This window comes from Pholis gunnellus (genome assembly GCF_910591455.1).
Source record: "Pholis gunnellus genome assembly, chromosome: 5".
Classification (NCBI taxonomy): Eukaryota; Metazoa; Chordata; class Actinopteri; order Perciformes; family Pholidae; genus Pholis; species Pholis gunnellus.
In genome coordinates this window covers 13,761,010-13,774,373 of record NC_136531.1, presented here as the reverse complement: position 1 = coordinate 13,774,373, position 13,364 = coordinate 13,761,010, and the positions used below count along the sequence as shown (strand labels likewise).

General features: G+C 41.1%; 1 protein-coding gene across 1 annotated transcript; it reads right to left on the bottom strand.

Annotated features, from left to right (window-relative positions):
* Positions 1-10,640: 10,640 nt before the first annotated feature.
* LOC306696020 (perforin-1-like) lies at positions 10,641-12,862 on the bottom strand. Its single transcript, XM_079159501.1, has 3 exons — positions 12,848-12,862; positions 12,205-12,740; positions 10,641-12,020 (listed from the first exon to the last, which is right to left on the bottom strand). The coding sequence occupies exons 2-3, from the start codon at positions 12,738-12,740 to the stop codon at positions 10,847-10,849; spliced, it is 1,710 nt and encodes a 569-aa protein (XP_079015627.1). The 5' UTR covers positions 12,848-12,862; the 3' UTR covers positions 10,641-10,846.
* Between the last annotated feature and the right edge of the window lie 502 nt (positions 12,863-13,364).

The window sequence follows — 13,364 nt, the reverse complement described above, 5'->3', positions numbered from 1 at the left end:
ATGTGATCATCACTGTTTCAGTCGCTCAACGTGTTGGAGTTATATTCTTTTAGTAAGGTAATTTTCTGTCAGATTTACTCTCATAACCAATTCTTCAAAGGAGGGGAAACAAGCAATTTCTCAAACGTACAACAACTTCTGCAGTCCTTGTGTATAGCCTTCGCTCTCACTTTAAACTGGCTGTTTTAACCTTTCCTTTTATTCGTGGCACATGTCCCCTTTAACTGCTCTGAATTTCAGCATTGGAAAAGAGTTTTTGGTGTTTCTTTTAACCCTCTTGCAGCTCCAGATTAGTGTTTTTACTCAGTCAATTGGCGGCATAGATGATCTCCATTAAATTGTCAGTCTCGGGCAAGGTTGAGGACAATGTGAGGATGTCTGTGTTGTGGTAAACATACATCAGCCCAGTATCTGTAGGATTTACTTACTTAGGTTCATATTGGATGACGCCACACCTCTTGATTTATGTCCGATGCCAATGTCATCGCCAATGAAAAAAAAAGACAGGATATCTAATTGATCTTATTGATTAATGCGTCAATTAGTCTATAAAATGCCAAATAACAGTGAAAAATTAACTCCATAATATCCTAGACCTCAAGGGGACGTCTTCAAATGACTTGTTTTGTGAATCATCTATGACGACTTGCGAGAAAAGCACAGACTCACATTTGAAAAGCCAGAATCAGAAAATGTTTGACGGTGAAGTCCAGTAAGTTCTGTTGTTGTTGTTTCTTCACCATGACCATGATCTTTCACCATGACTAAGTTTTGTAAGTTGCCTACAGCCTTGACCACCTCAAACACAGCACTGGTTTGGGGAGGAGGGGTGATGGGTTGACTAGTGTGTGGGAGGGGCTTCACAACGGCTGGGGGTTAACCGCACTACACTCGCTTTCTCACCTGTCAGTAACCCCCCCCCCCCTGCCCTCCATACCAAAACCAAATCACAAGTTAATATGAAGACGTGTTGCTTTTTTTTACCTTCATTTAGTCAGGATAATTCCAATGTGATTTTGAATCTCTTTTACAAAAGGTTCTTTGCCAAGATGGCAGCTTACATGTTTCTCACAAGCACCTCATGAAAACACAGTTGATAGACCTAAAGAAACAAAACAGTAAAAAGTTTAAAAACATTTTTAAAAATTCACTTTAGACATTATGCAAAGTTGGCTCACTCACACACATTCTCACCCACACACTCGCCTAAAATGTTGACATTCAGCGTTGGTTGTACTTAGCCTCACCCTCTTGTTACCAAAAAAACAAGATGGCGACAGACAAAATGACTGGAGGCTTCAAAACCAAAACGAACGGCTTGCGTCACGGTGACTACGTCTTATATACAGTCTTTGGCTCGGCTTCTTGTGTTGTCAGCCTGTTTAGAAAAGGAATGTTATAATATGCACTGAGGTGTCTGCTTTATGAAACATGGACAATAAAGAGTTTTATTTTGTTCTCGCGAGAACCAAAGCATACAAGACATATTGTGTACCAAATATTTAGACCAGGGGTGTCAAACTCATTGTCGCTCTGGGGCCACATCAGCATCATGGTTGCCCCCAAAGGGCCGGTTGTCGGCGGGGGGGGGGGGGGGCGCTGCTCCTTCTTCTCGGCGGGGAGGGTGGCTGCTGCTGCTGCTGCTGCTGCTGCCACATACGCTGGTGGAGGTGTGCGCGGCGCGTGCGGATCGGGGAGGAGCTCCGCCGTGCGCGATACAACGGATATTTGTAAATTGTCCGACTTTTACATTTTTTTTTTTTGCTGGCGGATTCGCGGGCCACATAAAATGACGTGGTGGGCCGGATCCGGCCCGCGGGCCGTATGTTTGACACCCCTGATTTAGACCATTATGTGTGACTTCAAGACGAAAGTATAGAAATTACACACAAATAATACAAATCCGCCACCTCAACCTGATTGATGCCTGCTTCCTTACATGTCTGCAAGTAGACACATCGCCAGCATAGTGTGGTGACGTTCTCTCAACAAGTGAAGCGACACTTTTAGACATAAGATACCTATTAGAGTTGATGTGTATCTTACTTCAGTGGGGGACCACCTATAGGTTGAGAAAGATACTTTGAGCTGTATCCTTCACTTATCCACTGACACACACCCGCACGCTGTGTTGTTGTGCCCATCTGTGGTGGCTGAGTCTTAATAAAGCCTAATCCCTGTTGTGCACCCTCTCTCTGTTCCACAACTCCTGCTGGTCGTCTGTCTCAAGAGTGTCGTAATTTTCTGTCACAGAACTCATCAAACCGGCCACCACACCGAGCGCTGAGGGGGACGGGAGACTAGGTAACACAGATCAGTGTCAAAAAGAAGGGAACAAAAACATCACTACTTCCCCTTCTGGGGGGGAAAAAAGATAACGTCTTAAAAATAACGGAGGTGGGGAAAGAAACTGTTTTTCGCAGACTCAAACACACGCAGCAGTTCGCCCAGCTTTGTTTAGGGATCTTCTTTTTTTCCAGAGAAGAGGAAAGGAAGGGAGCAAAAATTGCTAGGTGGTTGTCAACGGTTGAGGCTGCAGCCGCACCTGGCATCGCGCGACTCGTCTTTGATCACTTGTCGAGTGAAATTCCGCCACTGGATTAAAGTGAAGGAGGGGGCAACCGAGGGTGGGAGGACTAGAAACAGTGACAAAGGAGGGAAATAGAGAGAGGACGACTTGTCTGAAACGTAGCACTGTGTGTTTTGTGCCTTTTAATGTTGCATGCACTGCCCTGTTGGCTGTAATTAAAATCAGCATGAATTGTTGAATTTGTCTAAAGCCAACCCACTCTGTTCAGGCCCGACTTACTCCTCACGCTTTATGTTTCCACTTGCATGCAGAGTGAGAAATGTCACCGGCCATTGAAATATCTTCAGTTATGATTCAGTTTATGGTTATAAGAATGTGCTCATCCGCGTATTGGAAGCTAATACAGAAGTGGAGGGAAAAAGATGAAGATTTAGATAAAAAAAAGAGAGACAGAGAGGAGATAGACTCTAGATATGAACCTCCGTTAGAAGAGACAGTATTTCTTCATGTGTGACTCTGTGTGAAATTTCTCATGTGGAAACATGAATATACGAGCGCATCTGCACTGTAAGTACATAACACTCACACAACCTAATTTGCAAATAGATCAATATTTAAAATCATGACTGGCCCACTGGCAGTGGGATTTAAAGGACAAGGCTCGAAATATTTTATATTTCTCTTCTGACATGTTACTTGTCTATTTATTTGTCATTTTACAACACTATGAACAATTAAAATGTAAGTTAGCCCCATCGCTCTACACACAGATAGATCATATTTAAATAAGAACAGAAGAAAATAATATTTAAAAAAAACATATTTCATTAACATATTCTCAAAGAATTACAATGTTTCAGTTCATCAATCAATACTTTTCACGTTGCCTACCGTGCCTGTGTCCTCAAGCACATTTTTTCCTACTGATGGCGTTAATCTTTAAAAGCACAATACAAATGCAGTTAAAAAAAAAAAAGCTCAGTAATTTTCTGGAACGGCTGATCAATGCTTCTTGTTGCAAGAGTTTCTTAAGCAAGAGTAAACAGTGCATGTGTTGGGGACTTTTATTCTGTGGATTGGTGATGTGACTGGAGGATTTTTTAAATCGTTTTTGGATAATATTTACACAATATAGAATATCGCCAGATTTATTTATTAAGAATTTTAAAGGCCTGCAAACAAAGTTTCAAAATGCAGTTGTTGCCCATAGAAGTTATTATTAATGTATCAGCATGTACCATCATATTTTCTCTTTTTTTTTATCCCATCAGGTCTGATTATACTGCCGTTATTAGCACTATCATGAGGTATAGTGTTTAAAACGTGGGACATCTGTGTTCTTTAAACAGTATTAAAATAATAACTGCGGTATAGTTTGGTTATTCCTCTCTCTCTCTCAGCTGCCTTCCCCGTGACCCCCTCATCATAGGGCACACAGTGTTGTGTGGCAGCTGACGATCACCCACTGTGGCCCTGCTGTGTGACAGTAAAGCACCAGTTAAGACCCTCTTTCAAACATGCCAGGACATCCAAGCTAAACTGTTAGCGATACTGAGTTAACACCTAGCGTGGGAGCCATGACAGAGCGCCATTGCTTTGAATGGTGGGAGCAACCTTGAGTGAAGCACTAGGAATTCCCTCCACTTGACAGCTGGCTCTCACGTACGCCCTTGAGTTAGCATGTGCTAATGCTGTCAGACATGTTTGGGAAGAGAACTGCCGGCATGCTAATCTGCGCTATGTTTGCCACAAGGCTAAGCCGAGCCGTCCGTGGCATGTACAGGGAGGTGTTGACAGTAGTGCTACCAGTTGTTCAATCCTCCACTGGGGTGGTACTGGGAGATGAAAGGGGCCAGAGATGTCCCAGGTTGCCGTGGACAGCAACAGCAACTGGGAGTGTCAGTGGCGGGAGGGGCAGTAGTCATGGCAGCTGTTTCGATGGGGCTCCACCAGCATAGGACCCGGTCGGATACCCACATGTTTCAGGGTGTGTGACACAAGTCTCATCCTTCTCACACGCACTAAGAAATGACAGAATTAATCAGTAAAATTCTTGTCTTGAGGGAGACATTAGAGGTTTTCTCAGACCAAACAACACCAAAAACTGAAAGATTGGAAGACAATTTGAATCAAAGTTTGAACTTCTTATTTAGTTTTGTAGATCTTATGCAGGTAGACAGACACACATTAGAGTTAAAAAGACAACACTCATATCCTACAGTCAAACATGAATGGGGAAATATGACTTGCACTTGATCATGGACCAAAGAGAGGCATTACTCTGTCCCGCAGAGGCTTGACATTCCTTCTTGCCTTAAATTGTGTGGAAGAGAAGACATTTTTCAGCAGGACAGTCACCCTAAAGATGCAGCACTGATTGAAGCTCAATGAAAAGAAAGGAGAGCGTCGTATATTATTTTCTTTACAGTCTGACCTCAAACCCAATAAACATCAACAACAACTGGAACATTTTGAAATTCTGGTAAACGTGTTCAAGCAATTACATTTCTGATCAAAGAAAATAGTATTGACATATTGATACATCTTTACTTATACAGTATTGTGCATTGCAGCAAAGATTTTGTCTTTAATGTATTAAGTGATCCAACATCAGAACTCTCCCTAAAGAGACTTAGTGAACTCATGGTGAATTGCTCTAACTTGGCTGGTTTCGTAATTCTTTGGCAGGTCCAGCAGATGGCAGCAGACACACGTCATGGACCATCAGCATCTTCTTCATCCTCTTACTGTGAACACTTTCTGAAAACGTAGAGCTGTGAAATGTGAACAAGACTCATGATGCTAGGCATGGCCCGTTCAGCCCAGATTGTAGATGTGACATTCCCCATAATGCCTTGAACTGTGTTGCATTATACGGAGAGTTGTTTCTGTTATTTAGCCTGCCCTCATTGATACTGTATATACGAGGTGGACAAAATAATAGAAACATCCAACATGCAATACAATTTGGAAGCCGAGAACCTTGAAAATGAACTAAAAGCAGAACATTGTGACCTTCATGAAAGGAGGCTTTATTACAGGAATGCTGTAGTAGACTGCAGTCATTTTGTTTACGCTAGGTGTGCGTAATAAACCGGCAAGTGAGTGAAGGTGCAGTGGAGATTCAGACAGGACACATGGAGAGAGAGAGACAAAGAGGTATGACATGTATCAAAGGTCCCTGGACAGAGAAAATCACGTAACGTTGCAGAATCAGATTTGACTCACAAAATACGACAATTTAATTAGGATGCGTTATTATTTATCCAGCGTCATATTAGATGTTAAATTTAAGAACATTGTGCTGGTAATTCTTTCAATCTTAACATTAAGTAAAAATTTTAATGCAAGACTTTTGCTTTGCAGTATTAATAGTTTTACTATTAATGGTTAATTGTTTTACTTCAGGTAGAAAGTTTTAAGTACTTTTTCTGCCAATTCCAACTTTCCCAGTTAATAAAGAAAAGATGAAAAGTAAAGCAAGAAAGCATTTGTCTGCATGGGCCCCCCCCAAAAAAAATCTGTATATCTGCCCCAAAACACATCGAAGTCGCAGTTAATCACAGTCAGAAACAATCGCGGGAAAAAACACCGGGGGCAGACTTTACCGTCAGGCAAGTTAGGCAACCTGGGCCTGGGGCCCAAACTAAAAATGCCCTGAACAGGTCTCCGAAATACCTTGCAAAAGATTTTATTCGAAAGGCAAAAACTTCAATTTAGAAGCCATGGCAGAGCGGAGCTGTTCCTTTGCAACTGGTTGACTCCAGGGAAGTAAGAAAAAGTTTGGTTGTAACATTATCAAGCATTCATGGAGCATTCACAGGCTATATCCAGCATCCCGCAGCCAAAATGAAGTGCAGTCCACGAGTTGCGATCCGCCCGCTGCAGACGACATGCTGGACTGCGAAGCTCAGTATTTTTTTGAACGTGTCGCGTGTCCAAATTGCACCAAATTCGACAAAACACTCACTTGGGTCCACTTGTGGAGTAGATCAGATGAGCATACTTAGATGTCAGTGCGCATGTGTGCGTGTTTACATGCCTGCATGCATGTGCAGTCATGCAGGGGTGTGGTAACCTCTAAAAGCCCTCCCCACCTCGCCTTGGTTTCATGGGAACCTGTGTGCAGCTAATCCTCCTTTTGGCTGGAGAGGGCTTCTCCAAACAAATCATCCAGCCATAAGACCCACTGCTCCTCAAGTGGGCTCCTGGCTCTCTTTACCAAGCCTCGCCAAAAAACCTCTCTCCTTTCTTCTCTTTTCTCTCATATGCTTCACATAAAACAGCTACCTACCGTGAGGCAAATCCCCTCGCCTCTGTCTCTTTTCTTCTCGGAGCGAGGGAAGGAGAAAGGAATGGGGTGTGGATAAGCCAGGCCAGCAGGAGATTGTCAAGTTGAAGAACTACGATGACCTGTTTTGGAAGAGCGGGTGAGACTGAATAATGGGTGCTGGTAAAGGGGTCATTGTTTGATAGCGAGAGGAAAGTGAGGATAAAGGGGTGAATCTCAATACTTTGATGTGGCTCCTTCTGTTTACCGTCATTATGCATCACAGTGGATTAAAGTAGTATGAAGATCGGTTTACAGTATCTATCTACTGTAAACTGCATGCATAAACTGCACCACTGTATCACAGTATCTATCTGGGACCACTTTACTGTCATAAAGATAAGCATCGTTCAAATCATCATCCATTCATCATCATCCATCATCTGTGGAGTACTGGGGAGACCTTTGAACTGCACTTGGGGAGGGTTCACCAGTCCACCACGGCAGCCGGGACCCTCTGTCTCTCTCTGTTCATGCTCTTATAGATATCTATTGTATGCATTATTATTATGTTATATATATCGTGAATTGGAGGGCACTATTGGGTTTAGCATTTTGGTAAATGTAGGATCCACAGATTGCGCTTTAACCATTATTATTGAATTTCTAATAATTAACAAAAATGTGTTCGCAGCAAAGGGGTCTTCTTCCCTCCTTCAGTCCTCATGCGTTTTCTCCACTGGAAGTGCACCTATGGCACTTTATCGCGTTTTCTTGTACATTGGGTACCCACCTGGGTACCATTTAGTACCCAGACAAATAACATGCATGTTGTATGTACAGTATCTCTCCAAAGTGGCCACAGGTCTTAGTGGTGTTCCTCTTTAGTGTCCCACTCACAGCTTTACAGATTCACAGCTTTGCAAAATTCTTTACATTTCAGTTAACAGCTATGTTACTGGAGCTGCTGCCCGAAACATGAGTAAACTTTGAGGCAAATTCAGGGTCTTTATATCTATATCCTATTGAACTTCAACAGCTAACTTCATTCCATTAAAACTGTATCCATAAGCGGTTGTGGTGTAGTTTAGGCTAGTAAAGTACATGAACCAGCAGCAGGGCTGTCTCCAGAACACTTGTCACGTAAATGAGTGACTTTTGTGTTGTGTTTTTGCCTTCATTTAAATCATTTTGTAGAGAATTATTTTTTGTGCATTCAAAACCTCTAATTACATCCACTGGGATTCAGTGTATAATGATACAATATGATTAAGTTCTTTGTAGGACTTGACTACATTGTCACTTTAGTAGTCTTTGCTTTTATAGTCTAAAATACAATATTTTAATCTCCCAGTATAAGTACATAAACAGGCCTGCTGTTGGCTAAAATAGTCACCATAATAACTTCACTGCTATCAGGGATTCTTCATTTCTCTTACTAGAACGGCCTTCACAATCACAACTATCCTTTCCAAAATAACTAATCATCAGGAAGTAGACGGTGTGGCCTCATCTTTAGCTTGGCAGTAAAGCTAGTTTTAAATTGATCCCCATGGTTTCATAATTCTCTCTTATACCGAGGATCTTATAACGAGGCTCTTATAACGAGGCTCTAACCTAAAAATCATCAAAACTATGATTAGCAGATATTCTAGTGACAGCGAAGCTTTGTTAATATACTGTATATTATATCAGATATGTTCTATCTAACATAGTATTAGTACAAACTACATTGTATTGAGTGGTAAAAACAAAATACTGAGGAAGTACTGTATTTAAGTACAATTATGATGTACTTTAAATTTCCATTATATGCTACTTCTACTTCATTACATGTGAGAGGAAGATGTTGTACTTTTTAATCCACAACATTTATTTTCCAGCTGTAGTCACATCAAGTTGCTCTGAAGAATAAGGTTTTAAATTCATAACATATAATCAGGGTTTAGCTCAAACTACCCTACATATAAAGTTTGTACAACACACGAAACCTCAACAAGTTATAATGGTAAATTGCTGCTGACATGTTAATGAATCAGCAATAAGTATTAGACATTAATTGATTCATTTATTTAAGAGGAAGTACATTTTCCTGGTGACACTTCGATACTTAGTTGTTTACATTGTAATGCTGAATACTTCTTCCACCACTGCATGTATTATAATAATATTAATAATAATAATAACTTTATTTATATAGCACCTTTAAAAGCAGAGTTTACGAACTGCTTTGACAGACAACGCAGCAAAGGCAAGGCAATAAAACAGCAGAAAGTATTACACAAAATAGTACAGTTAATGATACACATAAGTGATACTGTATATGTGCTATTCATTTACATTATGAAGCGTTTTGAGCGGGAAATTGTATAAAGTAAATTGGAACAGATATGGTTTATTGCACTTGCTTGTGTTCATAACATGAAAAAGTTCACCCTCTGCTGCTGCTCATCCAGTACTACAGGCAGCCTCCCTCTCCTCACCACTCTGATCATCTTGGACCTCCGAGTTGTTGCAATTCATGTAATTACCACAGGGGAGCAATAGTTCCATACAGACTTGACTATAAATGTGACAACTGCTGTTGAGACCATCAGCACTCTATTATGCCATAATGCAAATCTACTGACATATGATTTAGAAAACCTTAATGGTTATATTTTCAGATACAATTTTGATGTGAAAGAAGTTCTAATTAACTTGTGTCACTCTTATTTTCTAGTGGTGAAATTTTCAATATAAATATTAAATAAAAACGTTTACAGCACAACTAAGTCTTAACTGTAAACTAATGAGGTGACATCTTAACTTTTATAAAGCAGTTTACAAATGAAGACAGATACACACATTCTGTAGTTAGCACTGTTTGTCAGCTATCGTCTGTCTTTGTGGAGTTTCTTCTCTCTTCTGTCTAAACACAAGTTTCTGAACTTGAGCTGTGTGACACGAGGGAATTGATGCATCCTCCGTCTATTTATAACACAGAGCGCAGGTGTGCCGATACACAGAGGCAAAGTGATTGGTTGGGATCATCAGAGGATCCTTTGTGCTTGATTAAATACACTCACTCACACACACACACGAGGAACATATTTAAATATGAAAATATACTCAAATACATTGGTCGATATGAAGCATTTTTACAGCGTAGGTGCACACATGCATGCCCATATGTAGCCTATTCAAGACAAAGGCACTCCCATGCAGGAATATGTTCAGACAATAAAAGAAGGCAATATTGTACCCGATGTGGGATGGAAGTAGCAAAAAGTCATTGGTGAAAAATGGAGGTGATGAAAATGCATCTGAATAAAAAACGGAGAATGTGACTTGAGAAACGAAGCGATACATTATTTTTGATTTATTTAAACCTTATTTAGTTAAAACAGCTGTGATGTGATGATAACAGAGCCATGTACATTTGTCATTCATACCACACAATTGCCAGGATAGTGGCCTTAAATGGAATGAGTGACAGCTATCAGTGAATATGGGTAAAGTTTAAGTGAACAATTTACACTTATATTTGTTTTACATTCTCTCAGCCTTCAACAGGAAGGACTCAGATTAAATTGTAGTCGGAAAATAATAGTGACAAATGTAGAAAAATCTAATCTAAAAATCTAACTCAACCCCCCTCATTTGGAGGTACATGGTGTAAAAGTTATTATTCAACCAAACTACTTTTAATGGTTCATATATTTGATAAGCTTGAGCACTCGGGCCTGAAAAGTTTAAACAGTCTATAGCTTCTGCATTTATGAGTATGCATTTTAATATTACATGTAAACCACAACATCAACATACCTTTTAAGACATAAAATCAGACGGACACTGGTGTTGTCTTTGCGGATGCTTTATTGGCAGAATTTGTAACTTACAAGAAAGAAGCAGAAGAAAAGGTAGATTATAAAACACAATTTTTCAGATATTTTTGGATTATACTTTGTGTTTTGCAAATACAAATCAAGCAAAGAAAGAGTTACAGAGGGAAATATGCTATTATATAGTGGTACTCTCGTTACTCTTAATGTCAACTGCTGACCTCAACCTGACTGGCCGACTGGTTTAGCATACCCCTCCCCCGCCCCAAGAAGGACCCCGTTTCTGGTGTGGAAGACCTTGGCCAGAGAGGGACTCATGGGGGATGGTATGTATTCTTGACATTGGTCACCGCCGAGACTTGCTGCACACTCGACTGAGTACGAGAAGAAGAAGGTGCCATAAGTCAACGCGCAAGAGTTGCTCACTGACCCCCTATGCAGAAAGATTGAACACTCGCCTAACAGATCACTATTCCAGGAAAAGTCTGCGTCATAAACATCGAACTTAAGTTTGTTTCGCTTGCTAATGTTGACGGGTCCAAAGTTAAAAGTCTCCTTCCATCTAGGATTGTCATTGTTATTAATGACGGCAGTGCGTTTCTTCTGACCTCCATAGCTCACCTCCACTGAACCGTCTGACTTAGTAAACATATCACCATACAACCCTTTTGCAGAGAGCTTGAAAACCTTTAATGTTGCAAGACCTTTCCCAGCAGGACAACAGTTTGACTTGATATTCTGATTACTGTTGCAAACACAAGCACAAGGATCCCTTGAGCTGGATCTGTGACCAACCTGACAGGATTCTGAGCATTTTTTCAACACTGCGTTTTGGCTGATGTACTTCTCCACCTCATGCTTCAGTCCGTCTCTGGCAGGATGACCGCTTGGCAGTATGGTGTGCAGGGGGTTTATGCTGTATTGGACCACATCGGGTGAGGACTTCAGGGAGTTAAGCCAGTTGTTATAGACTTTGAGGTTTGTTTGGCTTTCAAAGAGGATGTCAGTGCCATCAATGATTCCACCGATGACGTCCGTGCTGCGCTCATTAAACGTGCTGCTGAAACTTTGTCCGGAGCCTAACTTCTTCTTCTTTGCCTGACAGCGTTCGTACTCTGCCCTAATGCTCGCAGCGCTTGCAAAGTTAGCAGAAGCCTCGACTGACAAACAGTCATTGACTTCTGTTGCCGACAGTCCACTCATGGTTGCCTCACAGGTCTTGACAGAAGTGATTGCTTTTATTTGCCCACCTAGAGACACTTGTGTTATGTAATGTGTACCATATGTGTCGATCAGTCTGCGATATAATGACACCGTTTTATATGAATAGGGTGGAAGGGAGGCCACGGCTGATTGAAAGTCAGGACTCAGCGGAGGATTCTTTGCCAATCTGTAGCTGTGAAGCACAGGAAGTATATTAATCAGTTACAGTCTATCACAATCCAATTTTATTCACTGTTAATGTTGTTTGCAAAATTGCTGTGTATCGAGGACACTGTGAAACAAAGTATTTCTCAGTGAACTGACCAAATTAATGCAGAATTAATGCCAAGAAGACAAATATCTGTCCACATACTCACCGATAGAAGCTAGAGTCGACAGAATGGCGAAAGAAGGTGTAGTGGTCTTGTTTGGACTTTCTCATGGCAAAGTGAGATTCTTTGGAGTGGGAACCTCCAAAGCCAACACCAAGAGCAACAGACGGGTCTACAGGGATTTCGAGGCCAATTTTCCAATTGTTGGACACAGCTGAGGTGGAGTCATTGACAAGAGTTTCAACAGAATTGTAGACTATACTGGAGACCTTTAAACCAACATTTTGGAGGGTTCTCCAGTCGACCACGGCAGCTGGGACCTTCTGACGAACTCCGTTCATGTAGTTGTTGCTGAACATCCTGCAAGTGTTGTTGCCGAGCTTCCAGGTTTCCATGTCGATGACATAGGCTCCTTTCCGCTGCATTGTGACGATGTTGAAGCCTTGTCCACCCAGGTTGTAACCTGGGACAAAGTGAGCCTTTTCACACTCTTGCGGTGAACCAATGAAGCCCACACTGGCTGACAGACAGAGTGGACTCCATGCCCAGCTCAGGAGCATGAGATGCCAAAGCCTTGCCATCTGTATGGAAGAAATAAAAAGTGACAGGAGGTAAAAGGCATGAACACAGACTAAGTTAATTAATAATAATGTGCCAGATAACTCAAATCAAAACTCTGGGGTCTCACCTGGACTGTTGACAGCAAGCTCTGTTCAGTAACTTACAATATCTGACCCATGTTATAGTATTGATGTAGAGGTGGAGTCTTGATTGCCTTTGCATGTGATTCACACATATCTTTTTTTTAGCTATCTGCATGTGCATGTGTCAATGTGTTTTGGACTGTGGGTGGTTGGCAGTGTTGTTAGTTCTGTTTTTGATACATTTCCATCTGACTTGTTGTAGTATGCACTTTAAGGCACATTTAGTTGACCTGTAATGAAATACACTATACACATACAATTAAAGTTCGAGCCACTGAGACTTCTCATTAATATAAAATGATTAACCCAAGAAGAGAATACAATATCATTAAAGGTAATGTATTTCTTACTACTGTAATATGAGACACAGTATTACTGAATTTAACACTACCCTTTCCTTATAAAGTATACTGTAGGCTGCCATGACATTAGAGCAAGTACACAGACCCTTAACGGCATTTTGTAATAGAGAAAAAAGTTGTATTACAAGACAGGACGGGT

Coding starts and splice junctions, on each gene's coding strand:
- LOC306696020 (XM_079159501.1), bottom strand. CDS start 12,740: ATGGCAAGGCTTTGGCATCTCATGCTCCTGAGCTGGGCATGGAGTCCA. Junction 12,021..12,204: donor GTCGACTCTAGCTTCTATCG/GTGAGTATGTGG, acceptor TGTGCTTCACAG/CTACAGATTGGCAAAGAATC.